The 24,283-nt window shown below is 35.7% G+C and overlaps 1 protein-coding gene across 4 annotated transcripts in view; it reads left to right on the top strand.

The window, feature by feature from the left end:
• The window catches only part of Klhl13 (kelch-like family member 13), a 164,982-nt gene that overhangs the window by 38,703 nt on the left and 101,996 nt on the right, over positions 1-24,283 (top strand). For all 4 annotated transcript variants that reach the window (NM_001401133.1, NM_001401131.1, NM_001100854.1 and 1 more), the window contains exon 3: positions 18,542-18,613. In NM_001401133.1, the coding sequence (NP_001388062.1) occupies positions 18,564-18,613 (50 nt within the window). In that variant the 5' untranslated portion in view covers positions 18,542-18,563. The remainder of the gene's footprint in view (positions 1-18,541; positions 18,614-24,283) is intronic.

Genomic DNA, 24,283 nt, shown 5'->3' with positions numbered 1-24,283 from the left:
AGATGAGGCAGGAATTCCTGAGGCTTCTTGGCTCGCTAGCCTTGTCTACATGGTGATATTGCCTGTGGGATAACACTGTGGGAGGTTGTCCTCTGGTATCCAACATGCATCACATGTGTACATAAGTCCACATATAGACACTGACATACATGAGGACTCTCACTCTTACACACACATGCATTACATATACAGAATGTATACTCTCTCCCTTCTGCATTTTATGGAGGATTCAAAAATCCCAGTCCTTTTGCACGTACCTTCCAAGTGTTTGAATTATAGGTGTGTGCCATCATGCCTAGTTTATGTGGTGCTGGAGATGGAATCCAGGGCTTTATGCATACTAGGTAAACATTCTACCAGCTAAACTACATCCTCTGACCCTTAATAAATTAAAATTTTTTTCTTTTTTTTTTTTCGGAGCTGGGGACCGAAATAAATTAAACTTTTTATAATGTACAGTCACAGGGAGAGGAAAATGCCTACATCTCCTCTGTTGCTGTTTTTCCTACAGTAATATCCGTGCAATACAGAATTGGCTACGGAAACAACAGTTGATTATCTAGAAATGCAAACCTATCTGGAACCAAAGACACAGTATTTTCCCCCATATGGTGTTTAACAATAAAAGCGTCAGTAAAGAATGAAGAAAATAATTTTGAAATTAATTTTAAGAAATCTCAAGTTAGAAAATAATGACTGATGCTTTTTAACAGTCCCAATTTGCTCCTCAGACAGTCTACCTGCTTTTCTGTATATTACTGACTCATTTCTGATAGTTTATATGTTTTCCTAACTCAATTTTGCTTTCAATATATTGGTCAAGTAGGTCACTGTGAGTTAAAGTGTACTTTCACAAGGCTGTAAAGAACCTTGAGCAGTTTTTAGTGGTCCTTTCTCACCTGTAATATACTTTAGATTAAGAAACTGACATCTTCATAAATATTTAAAATTTTCACTTACACTTTTATGACAGAGTAAAAATTTCCCCCTTTGGCTCTCCTATCCCATTTTCCTTGGGTTTTTCTCAATTGGGGTTCTCATTAGAGCCATTGATAGACCTTGGTATCCTCTGACAACCAGAGTGTTCTATGTGTATAAATCTGCATGTAAAAACTGTTCCTTCTTACGAGTCTCTTTGGTATAAAGGGGCACTATGACCTCAGTTGAAATGTTGATTCTAATGGTTTGTTTGTGAAGTAAATGCCTGAACATAAATCTATCAGCCCTTGTAGGTTGAAAAAAAACTGGTTCTCAAAAGATCCAAAATCTCTTTAAATGCATATTTATGAGCTGTCTTTGGCAGACTAGTGTTAACTGCTAGCCTTACCCAGCTGTATGGTGTGTGTGTGTGTGGGGTGGGGGTTCACCCATGGTTTTCTTGGTACATAATCGTCTCTTATCACGTAAACTTCTAGAGCATTTTATGTGACAGTTTCAGGATGGTGCCATTGTTTGCTGTGTGATCTGGGTTGGAGCATATTACTGATACAGAAAAAGCACAAGTTTTTCAAGGCAATCAATGAGTTTTTGAACATGGCAAGCATTTTACATTGGTGATTGTTAAGGAGCTTCTTTTTAAATTTTAAAGTCATATACGGTACACGCACATGCACGCACGCAGGCACACACTCAGGCATGTAGGCACATGTGTGTGCGTGCGCGCGCGCGCGCACACACACACACACACACACACACCAATGAAAAAAGTCTGCTGTGTGTGCCATGTGTGCATGTTCAGGTCCTTATGGGGCTCACAGAGGGCATTAGATCCCACAGAGCTGGAGTTTTGGGAATTTGGCAGTTGTGAGCCACCTGGTATGGATGCTGGCAACTGAACTCAGGTTCCTTGGAAGAGCACCAGCCCTTGAAGTGATTTTTAAACAAAAGACTGACTTCAGAATAGAATTATAGAGATTAAAAAAAAAAAACTCAAGAGTGCAGTTTGTAGAACTAATTAAAAGGAGAGAAGCCTGGAGGCTAAGGGTTTAGCAGACTAATGCAAATTAAGATCTGATAAAGAAAAGGGAGAGGAGGACAGATGAACTTGATTGACAGTCAAAGATTTCAGACCTGGGATGGATGAAGGAGTGAGAAATTAGAGAAGAGTAAAGGTTTGGGACTTGTGTGTTCCTTGGTCTGAGAAGCGTCTTGTATCTAGTGCCCGAGAATGCAAGAGCCTGAGAGGGGACATTAAATCGGTAAGCTAACATGGGTAGTTATAATTTGGGCATGTTACAAGAGTCTGGGCATGTATCAGCAATAGTTTTCTTGGTTTGTCAGAGGCCCTGGGATCAATTTCACAGCAAGGCAAAAAGACAATTTGTGCCAGTTATGTATACTGTGCGATTTACCTAAATGGTTGAAGAGATGGTTCTGGGAATGGAGAGATGGATCAGTGGTTAAGGTCACTTGCTGCTCTCTTAGAAGACCCATGTTTAGTTCCCAGAACTGAATGCTCACCACTGCCTATAACTATAGTTTCAGAGGATCTGGTGCCCTCTACTGGCCACTTTTGGGCACTGCATATTTGTCGTGCACTTTCCATACATTTCGGCAAAACATTCATATACCTAAAACCAAATAAATCTTTTAAAAATAATAAATAGAAACATAAATATAAATGAGATTATTTCTTACCATAATAGAATAGTCAAAAATATATGTTTAAACAAATGTGTTTTAGAAGTAATCAGCACACAGATGGTAGCTGAAACCAAAATTGCCCAAGGAATATATAAAATGTGAGAAGACATTTAAGACATGAGAACGGGAGACCTGAAGCAGTGGTTTGTCAAAGCCAGGAGACCTTGGGTGAACGGAATAAGAGGCGGAGGAAGTTAACTAGGAGAATAATCATCTGGGTCAAGCTCCAGAGAGGCTATGTAAAAATGGATCAAACATCCTTATTAGCTTTCAGGGTAGCTTGATGACCTTGGTTGGTAAAAGCAGTTCATGTAGTGCATTATACCCATCATTTTCATGAGGCTCGCACTGCTATAATAGATACTCAGCTGACACTTGTTGCATTCATGGTTCAATATACTTTTTTTTTTTTTACTTCCTTAAGCAATCTAACTTCTATCTCCCTATGCCTTGCCAAAGTTCATTATTTGCTGGCTACAGCAGTCTGCTAGATTCTGTTTATGTGTATCTTTACAGGGAAAGGCTGTATTAAAATAGTTAGGAGTTTCTACTCTAGTTTTTATTTGGGCACTATGGATTTTAGCATCAGTAATTATGGTAGTTAAATTTTTATTTTATAACATTTTTCTCTTTTGTTTCTCCTTTCATGATGTGTTGAAATTTGGCTTTCGGTTTAGTTTACTTGCAACTGGTTTAGAAAGAAACACATAGAAATCATACACATGGACACATCTACCACACACAACACACACATATATGTGTGTGTGGTGTAGCATGTGTATATATGCACATATATATTCACTCAGCCATGTCACCATCCCATTGGTTGGTTTGTTTCTCTGCAGATTCCTGGCCAGTGTGAGGAAACAGCATCCATGTACTTTATTATTCGAGTGTTTGGCTTTCCAGGTCTGCCTTTTTCCTTTCTCTTGGATTGGTGCTCTCTGGAACTGTGAGACATATTTAGTATGGCTATAGTTCACTGAAAATATGGAGAACGTACTGTATGTATAGGGTATGACACAGGCAGCTGCTGTAGTAGTATTCAGAGGAGCAAGGCTAGACACCTGGCCTTGAGGAGTTTATGACTGGAAGCAAGGAAGCAACTATGAGATAAAGTGGGATGGGATGAGTACTATAAGAGAGCTATAATATATAAAGTAAAAATTCACAAAGAGTAATGACTTCTTTGGGGATGATCCTATGTATGTATAGAATTTAAATTTAAATCACTACCTTGATGTTGATAGAATGTGTAAAAGCATGTCAGAAACAGAAGGAATAGTCAGTAACTTAGTCAGCAGTTCTTTCAACAATTTGTCCTCAGCTCTACTTCATCTCTCTCCCTTTTATGGACTCCTTTCTCTGCCTGTCCTCCTGCCTGCCTGTCTGTCTGTCCAGCCATCCATCTATCTCTCTGTCTCTCCATCCCTCCCTCTCTTTCTCTCTTCAGACTACACATGGCTGCCAGGAATTTTTGAGTTTCCGTGTAGCAAGACTGGAATTACTCTTTTACGTGTCTTAGAAGATACAGTACAATTAATTTAGTTTAGGAAAATTTCCATGTCTGATCTAGTCAGCTTTGCTGATTAGAAAGAATCAACACACATACACATGCACACACACAATAATAACTCTCCTGGAACTCACTCTGTAGACCAAGCTGACTATAAACTCACAGAGGTCCAATTGCCTTTGCCTTCCAAGTGCTAGGATTAAGTGCGTGTGCCACTACCGCCCATCTGACATGTGTATCTTGTGGGAAGAAGGAATACAGTCCTCAGAGATTGAGAAGGGTGTTGGCTGTACTAAAATTTCTGATAGGAATAGCTGATTCATATTTTTAAAAATGAATTTTAAACTTTACATAGCAAGGAATGAATTGTACTGATTTCTGCATTTTTTTCAAAAAAATAGATTTTATTCAATATCTTAACCATTGGGTAATCTTTTGTCATATTATTTTAAAATGTATGCATTCTGTGGTGATTTCATACACAGATACAATCAATGTATTTAGAGCATAGTCCTTCCCCGGCTCTACTTGCTCCTCTCCCTTAATTCCTCCTGGTCTCGGTGTCTCTCTGTCTCTTTCTCTCTCTGTCTCTCTCTGTCTCTCTCTGTCTCTCTGTCTCTCTCTCTGTCTCTGTCTCTCTCTCTCTCTCTCTCAAGTTAGCCTCCCAGTTTCTTGCCATCTTCTTTCTTTTAATAAACCAGAGTCCACAGAGCAGTTATTATGTGCACATGGATGCAGGGTACCAACTGAAGCATGGGCAACCTTCCATTGGTCACAAGTCTGAAGAAAGCTAACTCTCCTTTCCTCAGTGCCCGTAAACTGCCTGTATCTCTTAGCTCGGAATAGGACATCGTGAGCCCCTTCTTTCTCCATGCTAGGGTGTTTATTGCTTTGATCTTGTACAAGTTTTATGTAGATATTGTTTGGGTAACCATAGTTACTGTTAGTTCTTAATGGCCATAGCCTGCTCAGGTCTACAAGACATTACTTTGTGGTATTCTTCTCTGACCTTTGGTTCTTGCAGTCTTTCTGCCTCCTGTGATGTTCCCTGAATATTGGTGAGAGAAGAGGTGATATAGATTCAGGGCTGAGGACTCCACAGACTACACTCCCTTATTCTCTACTTTGTAACCAGTTGCAAATCTAAATATTACCTATAACCTCCAACATATAGAAGCTTCTCTGATGAGGAGGGAGAGCTTCTCTAGTACAAATGAATGGTAAGTGTTTAGAAGGCAGTTTGATAGTATGTCCTTCTAGCAAAATAATAGTAATAGAGGTATGATGTTCCACAGGATTTGGGCCAGATTTCCAGTACTAGACATTAGTTTCTTCGTTTGGCATCATTTCATTCAAAGAATGTCATGTTCTTCTAACAATGGAAGGACTGTGAATTAAAGAAAATTGACATATAAAATATTAAACATTTATCACATATTTCTTAACAAGTTTTAGTTTAAATATATTCAAATTTAGGTATCCATGAGTAGGGAAGGAGGGGCATATAGAAGACTCATATTACTAATTTTCTGCTTAGATGGCTACTGAATATAAGTCATTTTATTCTACTTTCACATACACCCTTTAAGAAGTATTATTATTATTCTGGATCCAAGGAAGAGAAATCAAAATGCACGAAAAAACATCCCAGTAAATATATGACAAGGCTGAAATTTAAGGTCATGTGAGGAATGGTGAGAATCTTTTCCACATAATCTACTGTACAAAGTATTTTGAGTTTTTTTAAATGTTTAGTTAATCAATTAAGTAATCAATTTGTGTGTGTGTGTGTGTGTGTGTGTGTGTGAGAGAGAGAGAGAGAGAGAGAGAGGGAGGGAGAGAGAGAGAGAGAGAGAGAGAGAGAGAGAGAGAGAGAGAGAGAATATATAAAGTAAAAATTCACAAAGAGTAATGACTTCTGCCTTAAATATGGAAGAGTTTGGGGATGATCTATCTATGTATAGAATTTAAATCACTACCAAGTTGTTGATAGAATGTGTAAAAGCATGTCAGAAACAGAAGGAATACAGAGAGCAAAGGTGTTAGACTAGGAAAGGGGGTATGTTGTGGGGATAAGCAAAAAAAAAAAAAATGAGCCTCCATAGATGGGTTCTGGGAACCGAATCAGTGAAAGAACATTATGCTCTGGTAACCCCTGAACGGTCTCTCCTGCCCTCATAAGCTTATGAATAAAACCCTCTCAGAAAAGCTTAGAGGCAAGGAGCTGCCCAGCTTGTTTTCCTGTCTATATACTTGACACTATTGTAAATGTGCGGTAACAATTTCTCCATAGCTGGAGCAGAGTGAGAGAGTTACAGTAGTTGTCTAATGTTAGCCGCTAAGCACCTGGATTTTTCAGGGGTCATTAAAGTGATGAATCAATACTTAAAAATAGCTAAAGCTTCTACATTTGAGAAAGAGACATTTTTGGTCCATATATTCTAAACATTAATGCAGCCTAAATTGAGGATTGAGGGAATAGGGGAATGCTGACCTTTCATTTTCAGGCTAAACAAACAGAAGGAAGAAAGCATAGTCTGTCTAAACGTTAGGGAGAAGTATTTTAAGCTCTTCATGTTTATATACTTGAAACTTGGTATTTCCAATACCATATTTTTAATGTGAAAAAAAGGTGTACTTTTGAAATTTTGGTGAAGACCAATATTTACAGTGTGAAGTGTTTTTCACAGTTATAAAAAAACAAATTTAAGCTATCTAGTGTTGATATTATAGAAGCAAAACTATCCTTCACATGTATGTTTTTATCTGCATTAATTAGAGATCAACCTAAATAGCCGTGCCAGTAAAATCAGTAATTTGCTTGTGTATTTCAGATTTAATTTGAAAACATTGAAAGCACAACCATATGATTTGTGGTATAAATCACAAAATTACTGACTTTGTAGCAAAGAATATGCATGAAAATCCTTACAAAATATTATATTGTGCCTTTAAATATTTATAGACTATTTATGTATTTATTTATGGCACAGGAGGGGGTGAGAGTGTGTACACACCACACTGAACACATTGAACATACAGAGGTCAGAGGACAGCTTGAGAGAGTCAGTTCTCATCACCATGTGTGGCTCAGGGATTGAACTCAGATTGTCAGACTTGGCAGCAAACACCCTTACCTGCTAAGCCATCTCATTTGCCCAGATTGTGCATTTTATAATCAGTGTGCTTAGGGCTGTTTAAAAAAAAAGTAGCTAGGGAAGAAATATTAGTGGGGCTTAAAAAGGTAACAACCTCACCAGGTTCTGATCTTCCACACTGAGGACACAGGTGACTTTCAGGCAGCTTCTCACAGGTGATGAAATGTCCCTCTCTATCTTGAGTAAACCTTATTTGATTTAAATTAAAGTTTGATATTTTATTAAGTATTCCCACACAGTAGATGGAGATTGGGTACTCTTATGGAAGAACAGGAGGAAGGAGGGAATAGGAACTCTACAGGAAGACTAACAGAGCCAAGTAACCTGAACCCTTGGGGCTCTCAGACACTGAACCATCAACCAAAGAACATACACGGGCTGTACCTAGCCACCCCCCACTCCTATGTAAAAGATATGCAGCTTGGTCTTCATGTGTGCCTCAGATAACTGGAGCAGGGATGGGGTAACTATTCCAAAAGCTATTGACTGCCTGTACATGTGGTATGTTGTCCTTCTAGCTGGGCTGCCTTGTCTGACCTCAGTGGAAAAGGATGTACCTAGCTTTATAGAAACTTGATGTGCCAGGTTAAGGGGATACCCAGGGGGTACCCTACCTGCTCAGAGGAGAATAGGGTCATGGGGGAAGGACTGTGGGAGGAAATGACTACGAAGGGGCATTGGGCACAATGTAAAGTGAATAAACAAAAAAGAAAATATTAGATATAAAGTCAAATATGTACCATACTGAAAAGAGAAGAATTCCTGATAGTATTTTTAAAATACAAGAACTGGGAATGGAAGATGAACTCAATGAAACAGAATTCAGAGTGCAGTCTTTTGAAGGTCAGAAAGGAAAAACCAAAATCATTTTTTGCTGTAACTTCAAAGGCTGTATTTCCAAAGGATAAACTAATTATAGTATGACAGATTGTTAGCATCAAATATCAGAGTTTGCGCCAAATAGCTGTCAATGGAGTCACTTGGAGTCACAGGGTTGAGCTGTCATTCTGCAGTTCTTTTCAGTACCTCTCATGTTTTCTCATTGTCATTCCTGAAGAATGGTACACTATATCTGTATATTAGGGATATAAAGTCAGTTGGGTCCCAAGTTTGAGACAAGACCTATTCAAGTTTATTTAGTGTCTTTTTTCCTTTTTTGTAGTTATAAGAATTAAGTTCAGGGCCTAGAGATATGGCTTAGTGGTTAAGAGCCACTGGCTGTTCTTCCAGAGGATTTGGGTTCAATTCCTGAACCCACATTGGACAGCCCACAACAGTCTGGAACTCCAGATCCAGAGGATCCAGCACCCTCTTCTGGCCTCTGTGGGTATCAGACATGTACATAGTATGCAGACATACATAAAGTCAAGACATGTATACTCATAAAATAGTAGTAATTAAAATGTTTTAAAGAGAATTAAGTTTTGTAATTCTCAATTGTTTTATTTATCTGTATTCTGTTCATATAGACAATTGCATATGCTATGTATGCGTCATATAAACTATGAATATTTATTTCATTTTTATATTAATGGGATTGTCTTATGTTCTGCTTTCAGATTATTTTCATCAAGTGTGTAGAAGTAAACTTTTTGTTTTACATATTGATGTTATGGCTTGCAATTTTGTTGAAATTGATTTTCACTTGTGATAATGCTTAGTTGACTCTAAGAATAGTTTTGTATCAGTAGGCTCAAGTCTCCTGGAAATAAAGATAGCTTTACTTCTTCTATTCTAATCTATACATTTTGTATTTATTTTCCTTAACTAATCTCCCTGTCTGAAGGTTATACCATAGTATTGAATTGCTGCAATTAGAAGGAACATCCTTAATCTTGTTCCTGATCTTTGGGGGCAAGAGTTTTTTGTCTTTCATTGATTAAGAATAATGTTAATTGGTTTCTTTCTTTCTTTCTTATTCATCTTTCTACAGAATTTTCTTACATATCTTTGTTACAAAAATTTTAAACAACCCCTTACAACTTCAGGACTGGGTAATGTACTGCTCTATTGTCTCCTAGTCACAATCCTGTGACTGAATTCAGATTGTGTATTTGTGTTATGCTTATGCTTTAGAAGCCTGCACCTTTTTGGAGGTGGTGAGGTCAATTTAGGAAATAAGATGCCACTATCTATCTAGCAGGCCTTTATGTGGAAAAAGACTTGGTTTTTATATTCAGTTTAAGAACCTGTTATAAAGAGTCCCTCCTTCAACATTTTGAATTCAGTGCTAAACCTTACACCATTTGCTTTTCCTTTCTCCCTTCAAGCCTCCCTCTTCAGTTATTTATATATTATAAACAAAAATATATAGTTTATACAAATATACATTTTATACAATTGCAAATATATAAACAGTGTATTTAGGAATATATATGAACAATTGTATAATATATATCACAAAATACATAAATATAAACTGCTTAGTCTGTATAATGCTCCTTGTATGATTTCAGAACAGATTCTTTGGTATTGGATTACTGACTGCTGTGCTTTTCCCTGATGAAGGCTACTTTTCCACGCTCAGCATTCCTTGGTTGCTTCTATTAGTTCTTTGTGTAGGGGTGAGACCTCATGAGCTGTCCCCTTTCTGCATTAGCATGTCTGCTGTTGTCCTTCTTCAGTTCATGTTTAGGCAGCCATGTTGTTGAGATTTCCTGGGTGTAGCTTTTGTCATTTCTAGGGGACACAATCTCACAGCATACTCTCAGTTCCTCTGGCTCTTACAATCTTCCTGCCCTCACTTCTTCAGTTCTTTCTGAGCCTTAGGTGTGGGAGTCCTGTTGTCAGTGGACAAGTTGAGACTGGGTTCCAGAACACTGCATTTTGTTGGTTTGTGCTTTTCCATAAGACTATAAAGTAGCTCATGGTCACTAGATATCAAGAGTCAGTTTCAGTGCAATCACATTCCATTGGGTTAGATATGTAGTTTATTTTGTGTTTACATAACCCATATATCTCATTATCTTTGGATTAAAAAGCTTTCCAATAAGGTGATTACTATAGCATAAAACTGCTTAAATTTTTAACCTACAGTTCAATGGGACAAACTGAATTAGGCCTTTTAGAGTAAAGATTAGGGATGAAAACAGTCTGAGCTTACCTGCTTAGTCAATCCAAATTGGAAGCTTTAAAAAGACATGTATTTGTAAAATATATTTATATATATAAATACATGTTTATATATTTATATATGCATATATGTTTATAGTATATATGTAAAAAATCAGTTTTTTATAAATTGTAATCTCTTTTTTATGTTCACTTTTTTTATTACTATTGCTTGACCAACAAAATAGTTTTTGATGGTAAATTGAGTCTGAGAGCAATCTTAGTTTATTTTGAATCTGAAATTGTTGATGAGAAGAAAACTGCCTGTGATTAATATATTTCTAGGGTAGCTATGAATTCCCATGCTCTGTTTTTCTCTTTTCAAATGTAAATATATTATAGAAGTTTAGAATCCTTTTAAAACTGTTGATTTTTCCTTGTCATTGTTCTGTGCAAGCTAACGTCAAATTCTTGTTCATGGGTATGCTCACCTTTGCTTTTGCTTTTCTAAGGCAGCTATTCTTTGACTGTGGCAAGCCTCCATCTGCAAAAATATTTATATTATGATACATAATAGTAGCAAAGTTATAGTTCTGAAGTAGCAATGAAAATAAATTTATGGTTGGGGGTCACTACAACATGAGAAAATATATTAAATGGTCACAGCATTAGGAAGGTTGAGAACCATTGATCTAAGGAATGATTTTGTTGCAGGTCTTCTTGCCCCTTACCTTTGTCTGAGCATATGGTCTTTTTTGACATAAGAAATTGTAACATTCTGAAAGGAAAATTTATCAAACTCATAAACCATTTTGTTTTACATTTTTATTACATATATTTATTGAGTGTGAGTTGATACATACATGTGTCGAACTAGTTTCCCTTTCTACCACATGTGTTCCAGTGATTGAACTCAGGTTGTCTAGCTTGGTGCCAAGCACCTTTATCCGTTGGTTCTAAACCATTTTCTTTGTTGCATCTGAGTTTTGTGTCAGACCTTAGAAAGACATTGTATCTACTAAATTGTGTTCTTGATTTTCTGCTTTTATAATTCTACTTACTTGTATTCAGATACTTAATCTATGTGTAATATATATGTGTGATACCAGTGGGATTTGTACTGCCTGTAGCCATTTTTTCCAACCACTGTTCTTTTGTCAGGAGGGTGACCTTGGGTGGAGTTGAGACAAAGTCTTGTGTATAAGTCTTGAACTCACGATTTGGATTAGGCAGACTTCCAAGTAATGATCTCCTTGTCTTCCTTTATCTTTACCAAGTGTTGGATAATCTTACCATTGCCAACTGTTTTTTGAAATATTCATATTTATTCCTGAGTTCAATTATCACATTCACAATATAGCTAATAGCTAATAATCACATATATATTACATTTTATCAAGACACTTTTCTGACCTTGCACTAGTACTATATATTAGAGTTAATGTTATTTTTAGTGTATTTTAATAGCAATTGGGAAACTTTCACGTGATTAGTTTTCCTAATATATAGATTCTATAAATAGAACCTAATTATAAACTCATCCTTTAAAATATCCATGCTCTCTGTATGTATTACTTTTCTATTTTTGTGATAAAATGCCATGACTAAAGCAACTTATTATAGAAAAAAGAGTTTATCTGGGCTTATGGCTGCAGAAATTTAGAGATCATGATGGTATAGTGGAGGCAGCAGTCATCAAGAAGTGGATGTTGAGAGCAATAGCTGAGGGTTCGTTCACATCTTGAACTTCAAGCATGAAGCAGAGAAAGTAAACAAAAAAATGGTATGCTCATTTAAGTTCTGAAAGTCTTCCTCCGGGGGCTGGAGAGATGACCCAGTGGTGAAGAGCACTGGCTGCTCTTACAGAGGTCCTGAGTTTAATTCCCAGCAACCTCATGCTGGCTCACAACCATTTGAAATGAGATCTGAGGCCCACTTCTGGTGTGTCTGAAGAAAGTGAAATATATATATATATATATATATATATATATATATACATATATATATATATGCATCTATGTATGTATATATATTCACTGATATATATAGATATACATATATATATATATATATATATATTCTTTAAAAAGCCTGCCTCCAGTAACATACTCCCTTCAACAAGGCCACACCTCCTAATCCTTCCCAAACAGTGCCAGCAACTGGGAATTTAGCATTCAAATGCCAAAAACTATAGGGACAACTCATTTAATTCCTCCCATTCTTCTCTCTAAGGAATTTATTGAAATTATACTGAGGGAAAAAATAGCTTCTATATAAATTGAGTCTGTCTGTCCCTGGATATGTTGTACTTGCATCTAATATTCATTTTCTCAGGTCCTTCATTCCTTTATGTACTTAAGTAAAATTTGGAAAATATATACCTTTTAACATCTATTTTGGGGCTTTCTCCAAGTATTTACTAAATTTGGTATTTATGAGTAAGTGATCTTTTTCCATGGCATTTAGAATATGACATTGATGGAATAAAAGCAGTCCTTCCTTTTATAGGATCAACATTTTTACAGTGAGACTCTTAACTTGGCCAGATTTTCAGATTTTCTACACAATGCATAAGAAACATTATGTTAGCTGTAAATCATTAGTCCTTAGTCTGTCATCCACAATTGTGCAGCAGCCATGTCCCTTGGGAACTTGTTAGAAATGCAGGTTCTCTGGACTCATTCCATCGTAAATGAATGAGAAACTGTGTGTAGCACTCTGCATTTAGCATGTCTCTAGGGGTTTCTTATGCTCAAGTTTGAGGACCACTGATACAAAGAATATTTCCCTTGATTTATATTTTTTCTTGTAAGACTTGTGTAGCAGGATTCAGTGGAAACAAATTACTGATTTCTAAGAGTAAGAGATTATAGGATATGCACAGTCTTTTTCATTTTTCAGTTGCTTAATTAGAGTAATCAGGAAGGGGTGAGATTTTGGTGATTAGCAGAATTAAGTTTGTTTCAAATTGAGACATGGTAGGCAATCAAAAGTTTCGAAGAGTGGAGTTGCAAGACATTGAGTCAGCTATGCTTGGCATTTGACACTCAATAGATGTTTGTTAAAAGAAAATTAGCTCCTTTAATTATAGAAAAATAGAGCCAGTAACCGCTTGAAAATAATAGAGAATTTTCTTAATAGGAGTGCAATATAATCATCAGTCCAAAAATGATCAGTTGCTGAATGACAAATGATGTCATAAACAACAATAAACTCCTAGACATTCCCATGTCTATTATGAGTGACAAAGTTAGAAAGTATGAAGGACCTTGTTGAGAAGGAAAGAGTGACACTACTGCAACTGAATGGACAGCAAGATAGTAGTGACTACATGGTGATAACATGGGCACATTGCCTCAGTTACTAGAGAAACAAATCTGAAGTTTTGAGAAGAGTGTGCCATCCACTCTGTCTCTCCACCAAAGAAAACAAAAATCAGATGGAACTGTAGGAGTTTCATTCAAGTGGTAGTTTGGATCTAGAAATACTTGGTACTTTTCTGGACCCAGGAAATCCAATGAAGTTGACAATGAGCTGACAGCATCATGGAAACACTCCTAAACTTATGATGAAAGGAAAGGATTATTTGTCCTATGTAGCCTGAGCAGCTCTTTCCAAGTTTAGTGCTACATAAAAAAAAAAGAATGATATAAAAACAGATCAACTTCATAGTGAGAATTGTTATTGATATTCTTCCCTGATAATAGTCGCCAGTAACTCTTGAAATGAACCCATTTTTTGGAAACCTACAGCTTTAAAGCAACAGAAGTCAGTGGGAAGCTAGCAAGCTGATCACTTAGTTCAATTACACAATGTAAAAACAGATTTAGGAGAGTATGACTGCTCTAGTTCATAATGTTACACAGTTTACAAGGCGTGAATATATGGAAACATACCTTGAGTAGTATTCAAACGTAGATTTATGAGAAAGAAATGGCCATCTACTGCAGCAGTTGGCATGTAGGCATTTTGGGGTATGAGCTCTTCCATGTGGCAGGTACGGTTTAGCTATGAGCTTAGATGATAGTTTATCATTCTGTAACTTTTTTTAAATACTAGAGATAGAACTAAGTACTTTGTGTGCAGTAGACAGTGATGAACCTCTGGAATAATCCCCAGCCCTCTCTGTTACATTTTATAATCTACCCTCAGTGTGTACATTATGGCTTCTGGTTTTAGGTTTTTATGGGATTCCTGTGTATGTGAATGTGCATGTCCTTATATGTGTATGTGCTTTTTCTTGTACTCTTTTTTTTGGGTCTTTTCTTTGGTTGTTTTGTTATATGTTTTCTGTTTTTGATTTATATTATTTTATCTGTATTTATTTTATTATTATCCCTTAGGAGTCTTTTTTTTTGAATGAGAATTAGAAAGGGAGTAGGTCTGGATGGGAGGTGTATGGAGAAGAACAAGAAGGAGTAGAAGGAGAAGAAATTATAATCAGAATATGTTATTAAAATCAATTTTCAGTAAAAAGAAAAAAGTTAGGTAAAATATATCCTTTCACCAAATAATTCCGATGATTAAACTAAAAATTTCATAATTTTCAAATTTTGTGGTTTTTAGTGATCCCCAACAGTCCTGTCAGCTTTTTTTCTTAAAACAGGACTTAATACAACTTTAAATGAAGGTAGACTATTATAGAACTTCTAAAATTTCTTTCAACACAAGTTTAATTCCTAAATAAGGTTTATATTAGGTAATATGAAATTAATTTGGGATATCTCAAATCTTATTATTTTTAAAGCTATTACTTCCTATACAGATAAGGATGGAGTGACATGGTGGTTTTTAATTAAATATAATTAAGCCATAGGAATCTCTATTTGAAATATGATAGATCCTTAAAATATTAGATTTGTGAATTACTGAAATGCTTATGGAAAAATTGCTTGACTTATGTAAGATATCTCAACTATCAGAAACAGTTTGGTCAGTTTTATTTCTAGTGAGCTGAGTAGACTATTTTAAAGGATAAAACTACAATTAGGTCTACGTCAGGTGTATTTTCTGAGTAGTGATTGAGTTCCCTTTTTATTTGTCATGTTGTCACGGGCAGTGAGAAGTGTGTGCTTTTTTCTCCTGTATTTTTCCTCTTTTGTTTTCTGGAGGGATTGAAAAACTTAAAGGTGTGGTCTCATAATGTCACTCAGACTGGCCTCAAACTCACAGTCCTTTGCTTTCTGGCTTCTAGATCATAGGCATGTACCAACAACATTCAGGGCAGCTCAAGTACATCTGTTTAGTTACTGTGCCTGCCTGGTTAGGTTTCGCTCTATCTCTCCTTTTCTTTAAAGTCTTTAATTTCTTTACTTTTTCTTCCCTTATCTAGTGGTCATTGAGTATGGAGTTGTTCAGTTTCCATGACTGTGTAGGCTTTCTGTTGCTGCTGTTGGTAAAGTCCAGCTTTAATCTGTGGTGGTAGATAAGATACGGGGTGGGGGCATTTCAATTTTATTATATTTGTTGAGACATGTTTTGTGACTGACTATATGATCAGTTTTCTAGAAGGTTCCATGAGGTGCTGAGAAGTAGTATATTCTTTTGCATTTGGGTGAAAAGTTCTGTAGATGTTTGTTAGGTCCATTTGATTCATAACATCTATTAGTTTCATTATTTCTGTTTAGTTTCTGTGGAGATGACCTGTTCATTGGTGTCAGTGTAGTATTGAAGTCTCCCACTATTAATGTACAGTGCTCAATGAGCGCTTTAAGGTTTAGTAATGTTTCTTTTAGGAATGTGAGAATCCTTGCATTTGGGGTATGAGATATCCTCTTGGTGGATTTTTTCCTTTCAGTATGAAATGTTCTTTCCAATCTCCTTTGTTGGTACTAGGGTTTTTTTTTTTCTTTGTTTGTGTGTGTGTGTGTGTGTGTGTGTGTGTGTGTGTGTGTGTGTGCGCGCGCACACACACACACACTTCCTGTCTTCTTGGTTTGCTGCTGTGAAATTATTTACCCTAAGAAGGATAATTCACAGATAAAGTAAAATTATTCCTCACTATTCTGTAGAGTAGATGTCTAAAATCGAGGTTCGAGGATCTTCTTGACTTACCCTGTGGAAGGTGATTTGTCTCAGTTTCAGTTCTATTGCTGTGAAGAGACAACAGGACCAAGGCAACCATTACAAAGGAAAATATTTAGATGGGGCTAGCTTACACAATGTCCACTCTCATTATGGAAGGAATCATGGCAGCATGCAGGCAGACATGGTGCTGGAGGAGCCAAGAGTTAAATCTTGATCCACATGTAGCAGAAGAGGATGAAGCTCTGATTTCACACTGGACAGAGCTTCAACATAGGAGACTTCAAAGCTCCCCTACACAGTGACACACTTCCTTCAACAAAGTTACATCCACTCCAACAAAGCCACACCTCCTAATAGTGCAACTTCCTATAGACAAGCATTCAAATGCATGCATCTATGAGGGACACACCTATTCAAAGCACCACAGTGATGAAAGGAGAGGGGAGAGTAAGTAATAGTGAGTACATGCATTTAAAAGGAGACCAAAGGCTGATGTAGTAGCACAGCAGAAAAAAGTGCTGCCAAGTTGGTTGTGTTTGAGTTCAATCATGAGCACTACTAGATAGGAGAGCAGTTACTCCCACAATTTGACCCCTGCCTGACCTCTTCGTGCATGCCATGGTATGCGTCCTCTCTGCAACCAAATTGAAAAAAATTTCAAAAAATAAACCCACCAAAACCACAAAAACAAAAAACCAAACGAAAGACATATAAGTGAAACATCATTTTATGAGGAAACACTCCACGAAATTATCACTAATAAGGGTGTTGTCCCCATGAGTCAAACATTTAACAAAACCAAACATCTCCCAGCACTGCCACATGTGGGTTAAACTTTTCCAACATAATGCTTTCAGGGGGTATGCATCCAAACGACGGTAAGGAGTATAAGTTTGTATGCTTAGCTTCAGAACTTTATAGTTTATGTCTATTTAATTAGTGAAACAGGGCTGTGTTGCTCATCTTATTTATCTAGATTCCTAGGAGCAATCTTGGTACATTTGGGTTTTTGATGCTTTATCATATGTCCTTTAAAAATACCCCGTGGAGCCTAAGCAAAACACCAACCTTACAACATCTCAAAATTCTCTCACTATTTTGAAACTTTTTAAAGAAAGGGTAAATCCAATGTTGTTTCATTTTGAGATATTTTAAGTTTTTAATTTCATGTAAGAGCCTTGATTACTTGCAACAGTGATTATAAGCAGAAATTATGATGTGAAAATAGCACATGCTATATGGCCTTTTGATTTGTTTCCTATTTATTAAAACATTTCTAAGTAGACCATATCCTTCCTTTTTTCCTGTTTCTTAAAAAAGCCTGAAGAGGGCTGGGGAAGAACCTATCTCCCTAATTTGTCTGTAAACCTTCAGAGCAGACACTTTTACAAACAAAATAAATTGTATCTGACACATCATGCTTCTATTGTGATGAGTTGACTTTATTAAAATGAACATTAAAAGAAAATATGCATTTTGCTTCCCAACATACTCAAAGAGAATAAATACATAATATACACTCCACCTTTTTAATTGACATTATTGCAGAAAAATAGAATTAGGTATAGTTCAATTTGCTAAAGCAAACAACTAAACCAAAACAACCATGAAACCAATTCCGTTTATTTCAAGAAAAACAAAATTGCTACCTGTTGTTTAATGCTTAAGATTTCAAGATCTTGTAAATGTATGGCCTGTATTTTCTGCAATTACTTCTAATAGCTTTGTGGGTTTCTCAAACTCTGAGTTCCCACATTAATATGGGAAGGAGTGCTATGTTTTGTATAACAAATATTTGCAGTAACCCTACACTTTTCATTTCTTTTGTCTTACCTAACTTTCCACAGACTCCTCAAACCTACTGATTTTGTTTTACCTAAATTTCTCTATATGTGGTTGACTGTCTATATACACTTGTTAACTAATGATTTCACATGAAATTATCAATAATGTTATTGGTGTATTTAATGATCCACCATTGGGTTTTCAATATTCTTAGTTGTAAAATGATTCAATAATTTTCACAAGATGTATCATGGTCAGTAGATATATGTATTTATAGCTTAAAACTTTCAAACAGCATCATTTTGAAAAGTCTCAGTACTGACCTTCATAATGAATTTTGGCTTCTTTTCTTCCTGAATAGGTCTGCTCAACCCCGAGAAGTGATGGACATTCTGCACAGAGGAGAATTGGTTGCTGCAATACTCCGCAACCGGTATTTATAGAAACAATTTACTTTATACACTATATAATCTCTCTCCTATTTTAAATACTTAACTTAGAAGCTATTTAATAAATACTATTTTACACCTAGTTAAAATAGGAATTATTTATTAATTAATAAGAGAATAACTGTTTAACAGATAAAGAGTATTGGTGGCACTGTGTTTTGAGCTAATGAAAAAACAGAGAACATACCAAGAAAACACAATGGCTATAAAATGTGAAGAGCTAGCATATAGTCACTGGAGATTATGATTTAAAAATTTTAATTCTAAAAACATTATCTGTGAGTAAATACAATCCTGGATTAATAGTAAAAGTCCCAATAAGATTTTCAAATAATACTTCCTGTGATTATGTATATATTTCTGTTGCTAAAATTCCAGTTATATGCTTGCCAAGGAATTAATGTCAGCCATTTAGAACTCCCTGAGGTAGATTAAGAATTTAAAGAAATGATTTAAAAAATAGACTTGTTTATGCAGGTGTGAAAGTATATCTCTGCTAGTTGTTTGATTACACAGTTTGGATGACGCATGGAAATAGCATATTCCACAGAGTTCTTTGTGCTCTGGTTATTATTCGTGGTAGGAGTATGGTCTTGAGAAACGTAAACTGTTCTAAACATCAATTTTATCATCTGTAAAGTGGAGCCATAATACCATTGTGGCAGAAACGATTGTGGAGATGAAATACATGTAATATGGTATGTGTATGCTTGTAATGTTAATGAGGATAGAGAGATAGCAGGTTTGGCAAATGGTAAGTGCTGTGTAAGTGCTAGCATTATTGAAACTTTAATTATTAAATTATTTTAATTATTAAAATTTAACATGGTTAAATACCACACATCATTCTTATTAATAATGGAAGCATATACATCTGCTGTCCTATAAGATTATAATGGAAAGCCCTATGAATTCATCGTAATGACATAGGATAGTTCATTACTTATGCTTTTGTGGAGATATTGGTAGGAATGTACATATTTTTCTGTTTTGTGTACAAATTTTCCTTATTACAGTTATGTGTTAGATATAATAATTAGTAATGATAATAAACGATTATGTCATAAGTTTGTATGTCCATTATACCATATTTTCAATATTATGTTATAATTTATTTCTATTTACATATAAAATGTTTATATGTAAATAAACATACATTTTAGACTGACAGTAACATCATGTAGAAAGTTTTTCTTATTGATGACTTGATTAGTGACTGAACATCCAAGTTTCTATAAACGTATAGATGTATTATGTGCTATGCACACATTGGTAAAATAAATTAATGATGTATTTCACAAGGATGCATCACTATCATTAAGTGAGTCATGATGACTTTCTGATTCTGAATCTTGAGATGTTTTTAAATACAGTTGAATTGAAAGACAACGGAAATGGTTAAGGCAGAAAGAGAATATATACAAAGTCATGGCTATTTGATATATAGCATACAATATATTTTACATAGTAATGCCAACATAATTGGGATATACGCTACCATCTTTGGGAGGGTGTCATGCTGATCTATTCAGGGGGACTATAAGATGTATTTGCTTAATCACACTGAAATTAGGAAAATAATAAAAATAACTTGTGAGCATGTTGGGTAATATGACAGAGGACACTCCAGTCCAGAAAGCAAGTAGGCCTACTGCAGATCTTCACTTCTCCCCCATTTCCTTCAAATTTAATGCTCCAGTCTTATCCCATTCCTGTAGTAGACCATCTACTGCAGTCTTCCCTATCCTCACATCCTATCTCCAGTGGACCAGACAGATTTTCCTCTCTGAACTTCTGTACACTCTGGAACACTATGAAAAGGCCAAAGCTAAGAAGAATAGGAATAAACTTTTTACCTGATCTTGATTTAAGATGTTTATCTATCTTGATTTAAGATGTGGTGTCTAAAAAAAATCCATTTCATTTAGATCTTTCCAATTTTTCCAATTTTGTAAAGTAAAGGTTTTTGAAGTAAGACCTGATGATTTTTTAAAAAATTTCCTCAGGGTCTGTTGCTATGTCTCCCTTTTCATTTCTGAGTTTGTTAATTTGAGTATTGTATCCCATCTTTTAGTTAGTTTGGGAAAGGGCTTGTCTAGCTTGATGATTTTCTCAAAGAACTGGCTCTTCGTTTTGTTGATCCTTTGTATTATTCTCTTTGTAATTGATTGATTTCACCTCTGAGTTTGATTATTTCCTGCAGTCTACTTATCTTATATGTGTTTGCTGCTTTTTTGTAAAGCTTTCAGGTGTACTTTTAAATTGTTAGTATGAGAACTCTATTTTTGCTTTTTCTTAGCACTTTCATTTTGTCCCATAAGTTTGGGTATGTTGTAACTCCATTTTCATTGAGTTCTAGAAAGTTTTTGGATTTCTTTCTTTGTTTCTTCTTTAACACAGTGGTCATATATTAGGGAGTTGTTCACTTTTCATGAGTTTGTAGGCTTTATATTGTTTCTGTTATTTTAGGAGTCCAACTTTACCCCATGGTGGTCTGATAAGATGCAAAAAGGTTATTACAATCTTCTTGTGTCTGTTGAGGCTTGCTTTGTGACTGAGTATATGAACAATTTTGGAGAAGGTTCTATGAGGTGTTTAGAAGCAAGTATATTCTTTTGTGTTTTGGTGAAATATTTTGTTAATTTGAGTTCTCTCTCTCTGTGTCTTTTACTTAGTTTGGGTAAGGGCTTGTCTATCTTACTGACTTTCTCAATGACCTGGCTCTTAGTTTTCTTGAGCCTTCGTATTGTTCTCTTTGTTTCATGTTTGTCTATATGACCTGCAAATTGGTGAGACTGGGCTGTTGAAGTATATTTCATTTGTAGCAATAGTTCTTTTACACCTGTGAGTACACCTGTGTTTGAGGCATAGATATTCAGAATTGAGACTTCATCTTGGTAAATTTTTCTACACTTCAATGAATATGAAGTATCCTTCCTCATCACTTTTGATAACTTTTGGCTAAAAGTCTGTTTTATTATATATTAAAATGGTTGCTCCAACTTGTTTTTTGGGACTACTTGCTTGGAAAACCTTCTTCTAGCCATTACTCTGAGGAAGTGTCTATCTGTGTTGATGAGTTGTATTTTGTCTATGCAGCAAATGATGGATCCTGTTTACATAGCCACTCTGCTAGCCTGTCTTTTTATTGGTGAATTGAGTCCATTGATGTTGAGTGCTATTAATGACCGATGATTGTTAGTTCCTGTTATTTTGATGGTGGTGGTGGTGGTGGTGGTGGTGGTGTGTGTGTGTGTGTGTGTGTGTGTGTGTGTGTGTGTGTGTGTTTCTTATTTTGATGTTGCTGTGGAATTATTAATTTCTTGTGTTTTTTGGATGTAATTATCTACCTTGGATTTTAGTTTTCCTTCTAGTGTTTTCTGTAGAGCTGGATTTGTGGACAGATATTGCTTGAATTTGAATATTTCTTTAAATATCTTGTTCTCTCCCTCTTTGGTGATTGAGAGTTTTCCTGCATACAGTAATCTAGGTTGGTATCTGTGGTTTCTCAGAGGTTGCAAGATCTCTGTAGCATCCCTTCTAGCTTTTGTCTCTCTGTTGTGAGGTCAGGTATGGTTCTGATGCCTGCCTTCATATGTTACCTGCCTCCTTTCCCTTGCTGCTTCTAATGTTCTTTCTTTGTGATATATATTTTGGTTTTCTGTTTTGATTATTATATGTCAGGAGGATTTTCTTTTCTGGTTTATTCTTATTGGTGTTCTATGAGCTTCTTGTATGTTTATATGCATCTCTTTCTTATGTTGGGAAAGTTTTGTCTATGATTTTGTTGAAAGTATTTTCTGGGTCTTGGAGCTGGGACTCTTCAACTTCTTCTATTTTTATTATTCTTAGGTTAGGTCTTTTCATGGCATCCCAGATTTCCTGGATGTTTGTGTTAGGCACTTTTTAGATTTAACATTTTCTTTGACTGTTATGAGTTTCTTCTATTGTTTCTTCTATACCCCAGATTCTCTCTTCTTTGTCCTGTATTCTTTTGGTGATGCTTGCTTTATTTGCTGCTGTTCTCTTCCTTAGGTTTTCCATATCTAGGTTGATAGAGGATTTCTCTATGTGGCCCTAGCTATCCTGAAACTCACTCTTGTAGTCCAGGCTGGCTTCTCCCTCCTGAGTGTTTTAAAGGTTAAAGGAGCGCAGCACCACAGCCTGGCTTAAACAATTCTTTTTAAGGAGCAGCAGAAAAGGCCATCATCACCATTATTTAATATATACCTATGCATTCTGTGTAGGGTTAAAAAAAGAGACAAAATATCCTATTTTGAATGCTAAATAATCTTGCAAAAGAGTGAACCTGAATCTTATTTTACACCAATCATAAAATAATGCCCAAGTTAATAAAAGACCTAAGCATAAGTTCTGAGGTAATAATATTCATAGATGGAAATGTAAATAAAACCCTCTTTGGTATTGGTGACATTGGCATTGATTTTGATGTAAGATTAAAAGCTAGGCAACCGAGTAAAAATAAACTATTTCACACTACACTACAAAATTTTGTGTAAGAGCTAGAGATGGCTGAGGGGTTAAAAGCATTTAATGATCTTGCAGAAGAACCAGGTTCCGTTTTCAGTATCCATATGATAGCTTACAAAAATCTGTAACTCCAGTTTCAGGGAGTCTGAGGACTTCTTCAAGCCTACAAGGATACTAGGTATTCATATGTTACACATACCTGCATGCAGGCAAAATCCACATAAAATGAAAATAAGTAAGTAATTTTATGAAAAGCTTTTATAGGACAAAGAAAGCAGTCAACAGAAATGGAGCGCTTGACAGCAAATATTAGAAAAACATAGGAAAAGTTTTAACAAGGATATAGGAACTATATATTATACTAGTATACACACACACACACATATACATATATTCATAAGATGTTGAGGAAAAGAGTATGTAGATTTTTCAAAAAGGAATACAGAACTACTTCCGTGTGAATCAGATATCCTTATGTTTAGCATATGTGATGAGGAATTGAAATGTGCAACTTTTCGAGGTAGCTTTACACCCATGTTCATTATAGCATCATTCGTAATAGCCAAGAGCTAGAAGACTACCTTTTAATGACTTCTATATAAAATCACAGTCAAATAGTCTCCATTCTTTTTAAAGGGGCACAGTCATTTTCCACAACATGGATGATTCAGGAGACATTTCACTAAGTGAAATGACACAATTGCCAGTCCTACTGTGGGATCTGAGGAAAAACAAACAAACCTCAGAGATGTAGGATGGTAATGATGGACAGGGAGTAGGAAGAAATGTGGAGAAATGAGTCACAGAGTACAAATTTATCCTTAGGTAATTTTCAGAGTCTTGGAGGTGTGAAATACAGCTTTAGTATAATAGTTGATATTGCAGTATTTGATGAAAATTTGCCAGAAGTGTTCATCTTAGGAGCTTTCAGCAAAGACAACAAATATGGACAGTGATGTAAATTATCTAAGTTGGGGTTTAATTGCTGTTAAGAGAAACCATGACCAAAGCAACTCTTAAAAAGTAAAACATTTAATTGGGGCTGGCTTATAGGTTCAGAGATTTAATTCATTATCATCATGGTGGGAAACACAGCAGCATGCAGGCAGACATGGTGCTGGGGAAGGAGCTGAGAGTTCTACATTATGATCCATAGGCAGCCA

This window comes from Rattus norvegicus, chromosome X, assembly GCF_036323735.1.
Source record: "Rattus norvegicus strain BN/NHsdMcwi chromosome X, GRCr8, whole genome shotgun sequence".
NCBI classification, from domain to species: Eukaryota; Metazoa; Chordata; class Mammalia; order Rodentia; family Muridae; genus Rattus; species Rattus norvegicus.
Note: the sequence above shows the minus strand (reverse complement) of the source record. Positions and strands in the feature narration are given on the sequence as shown.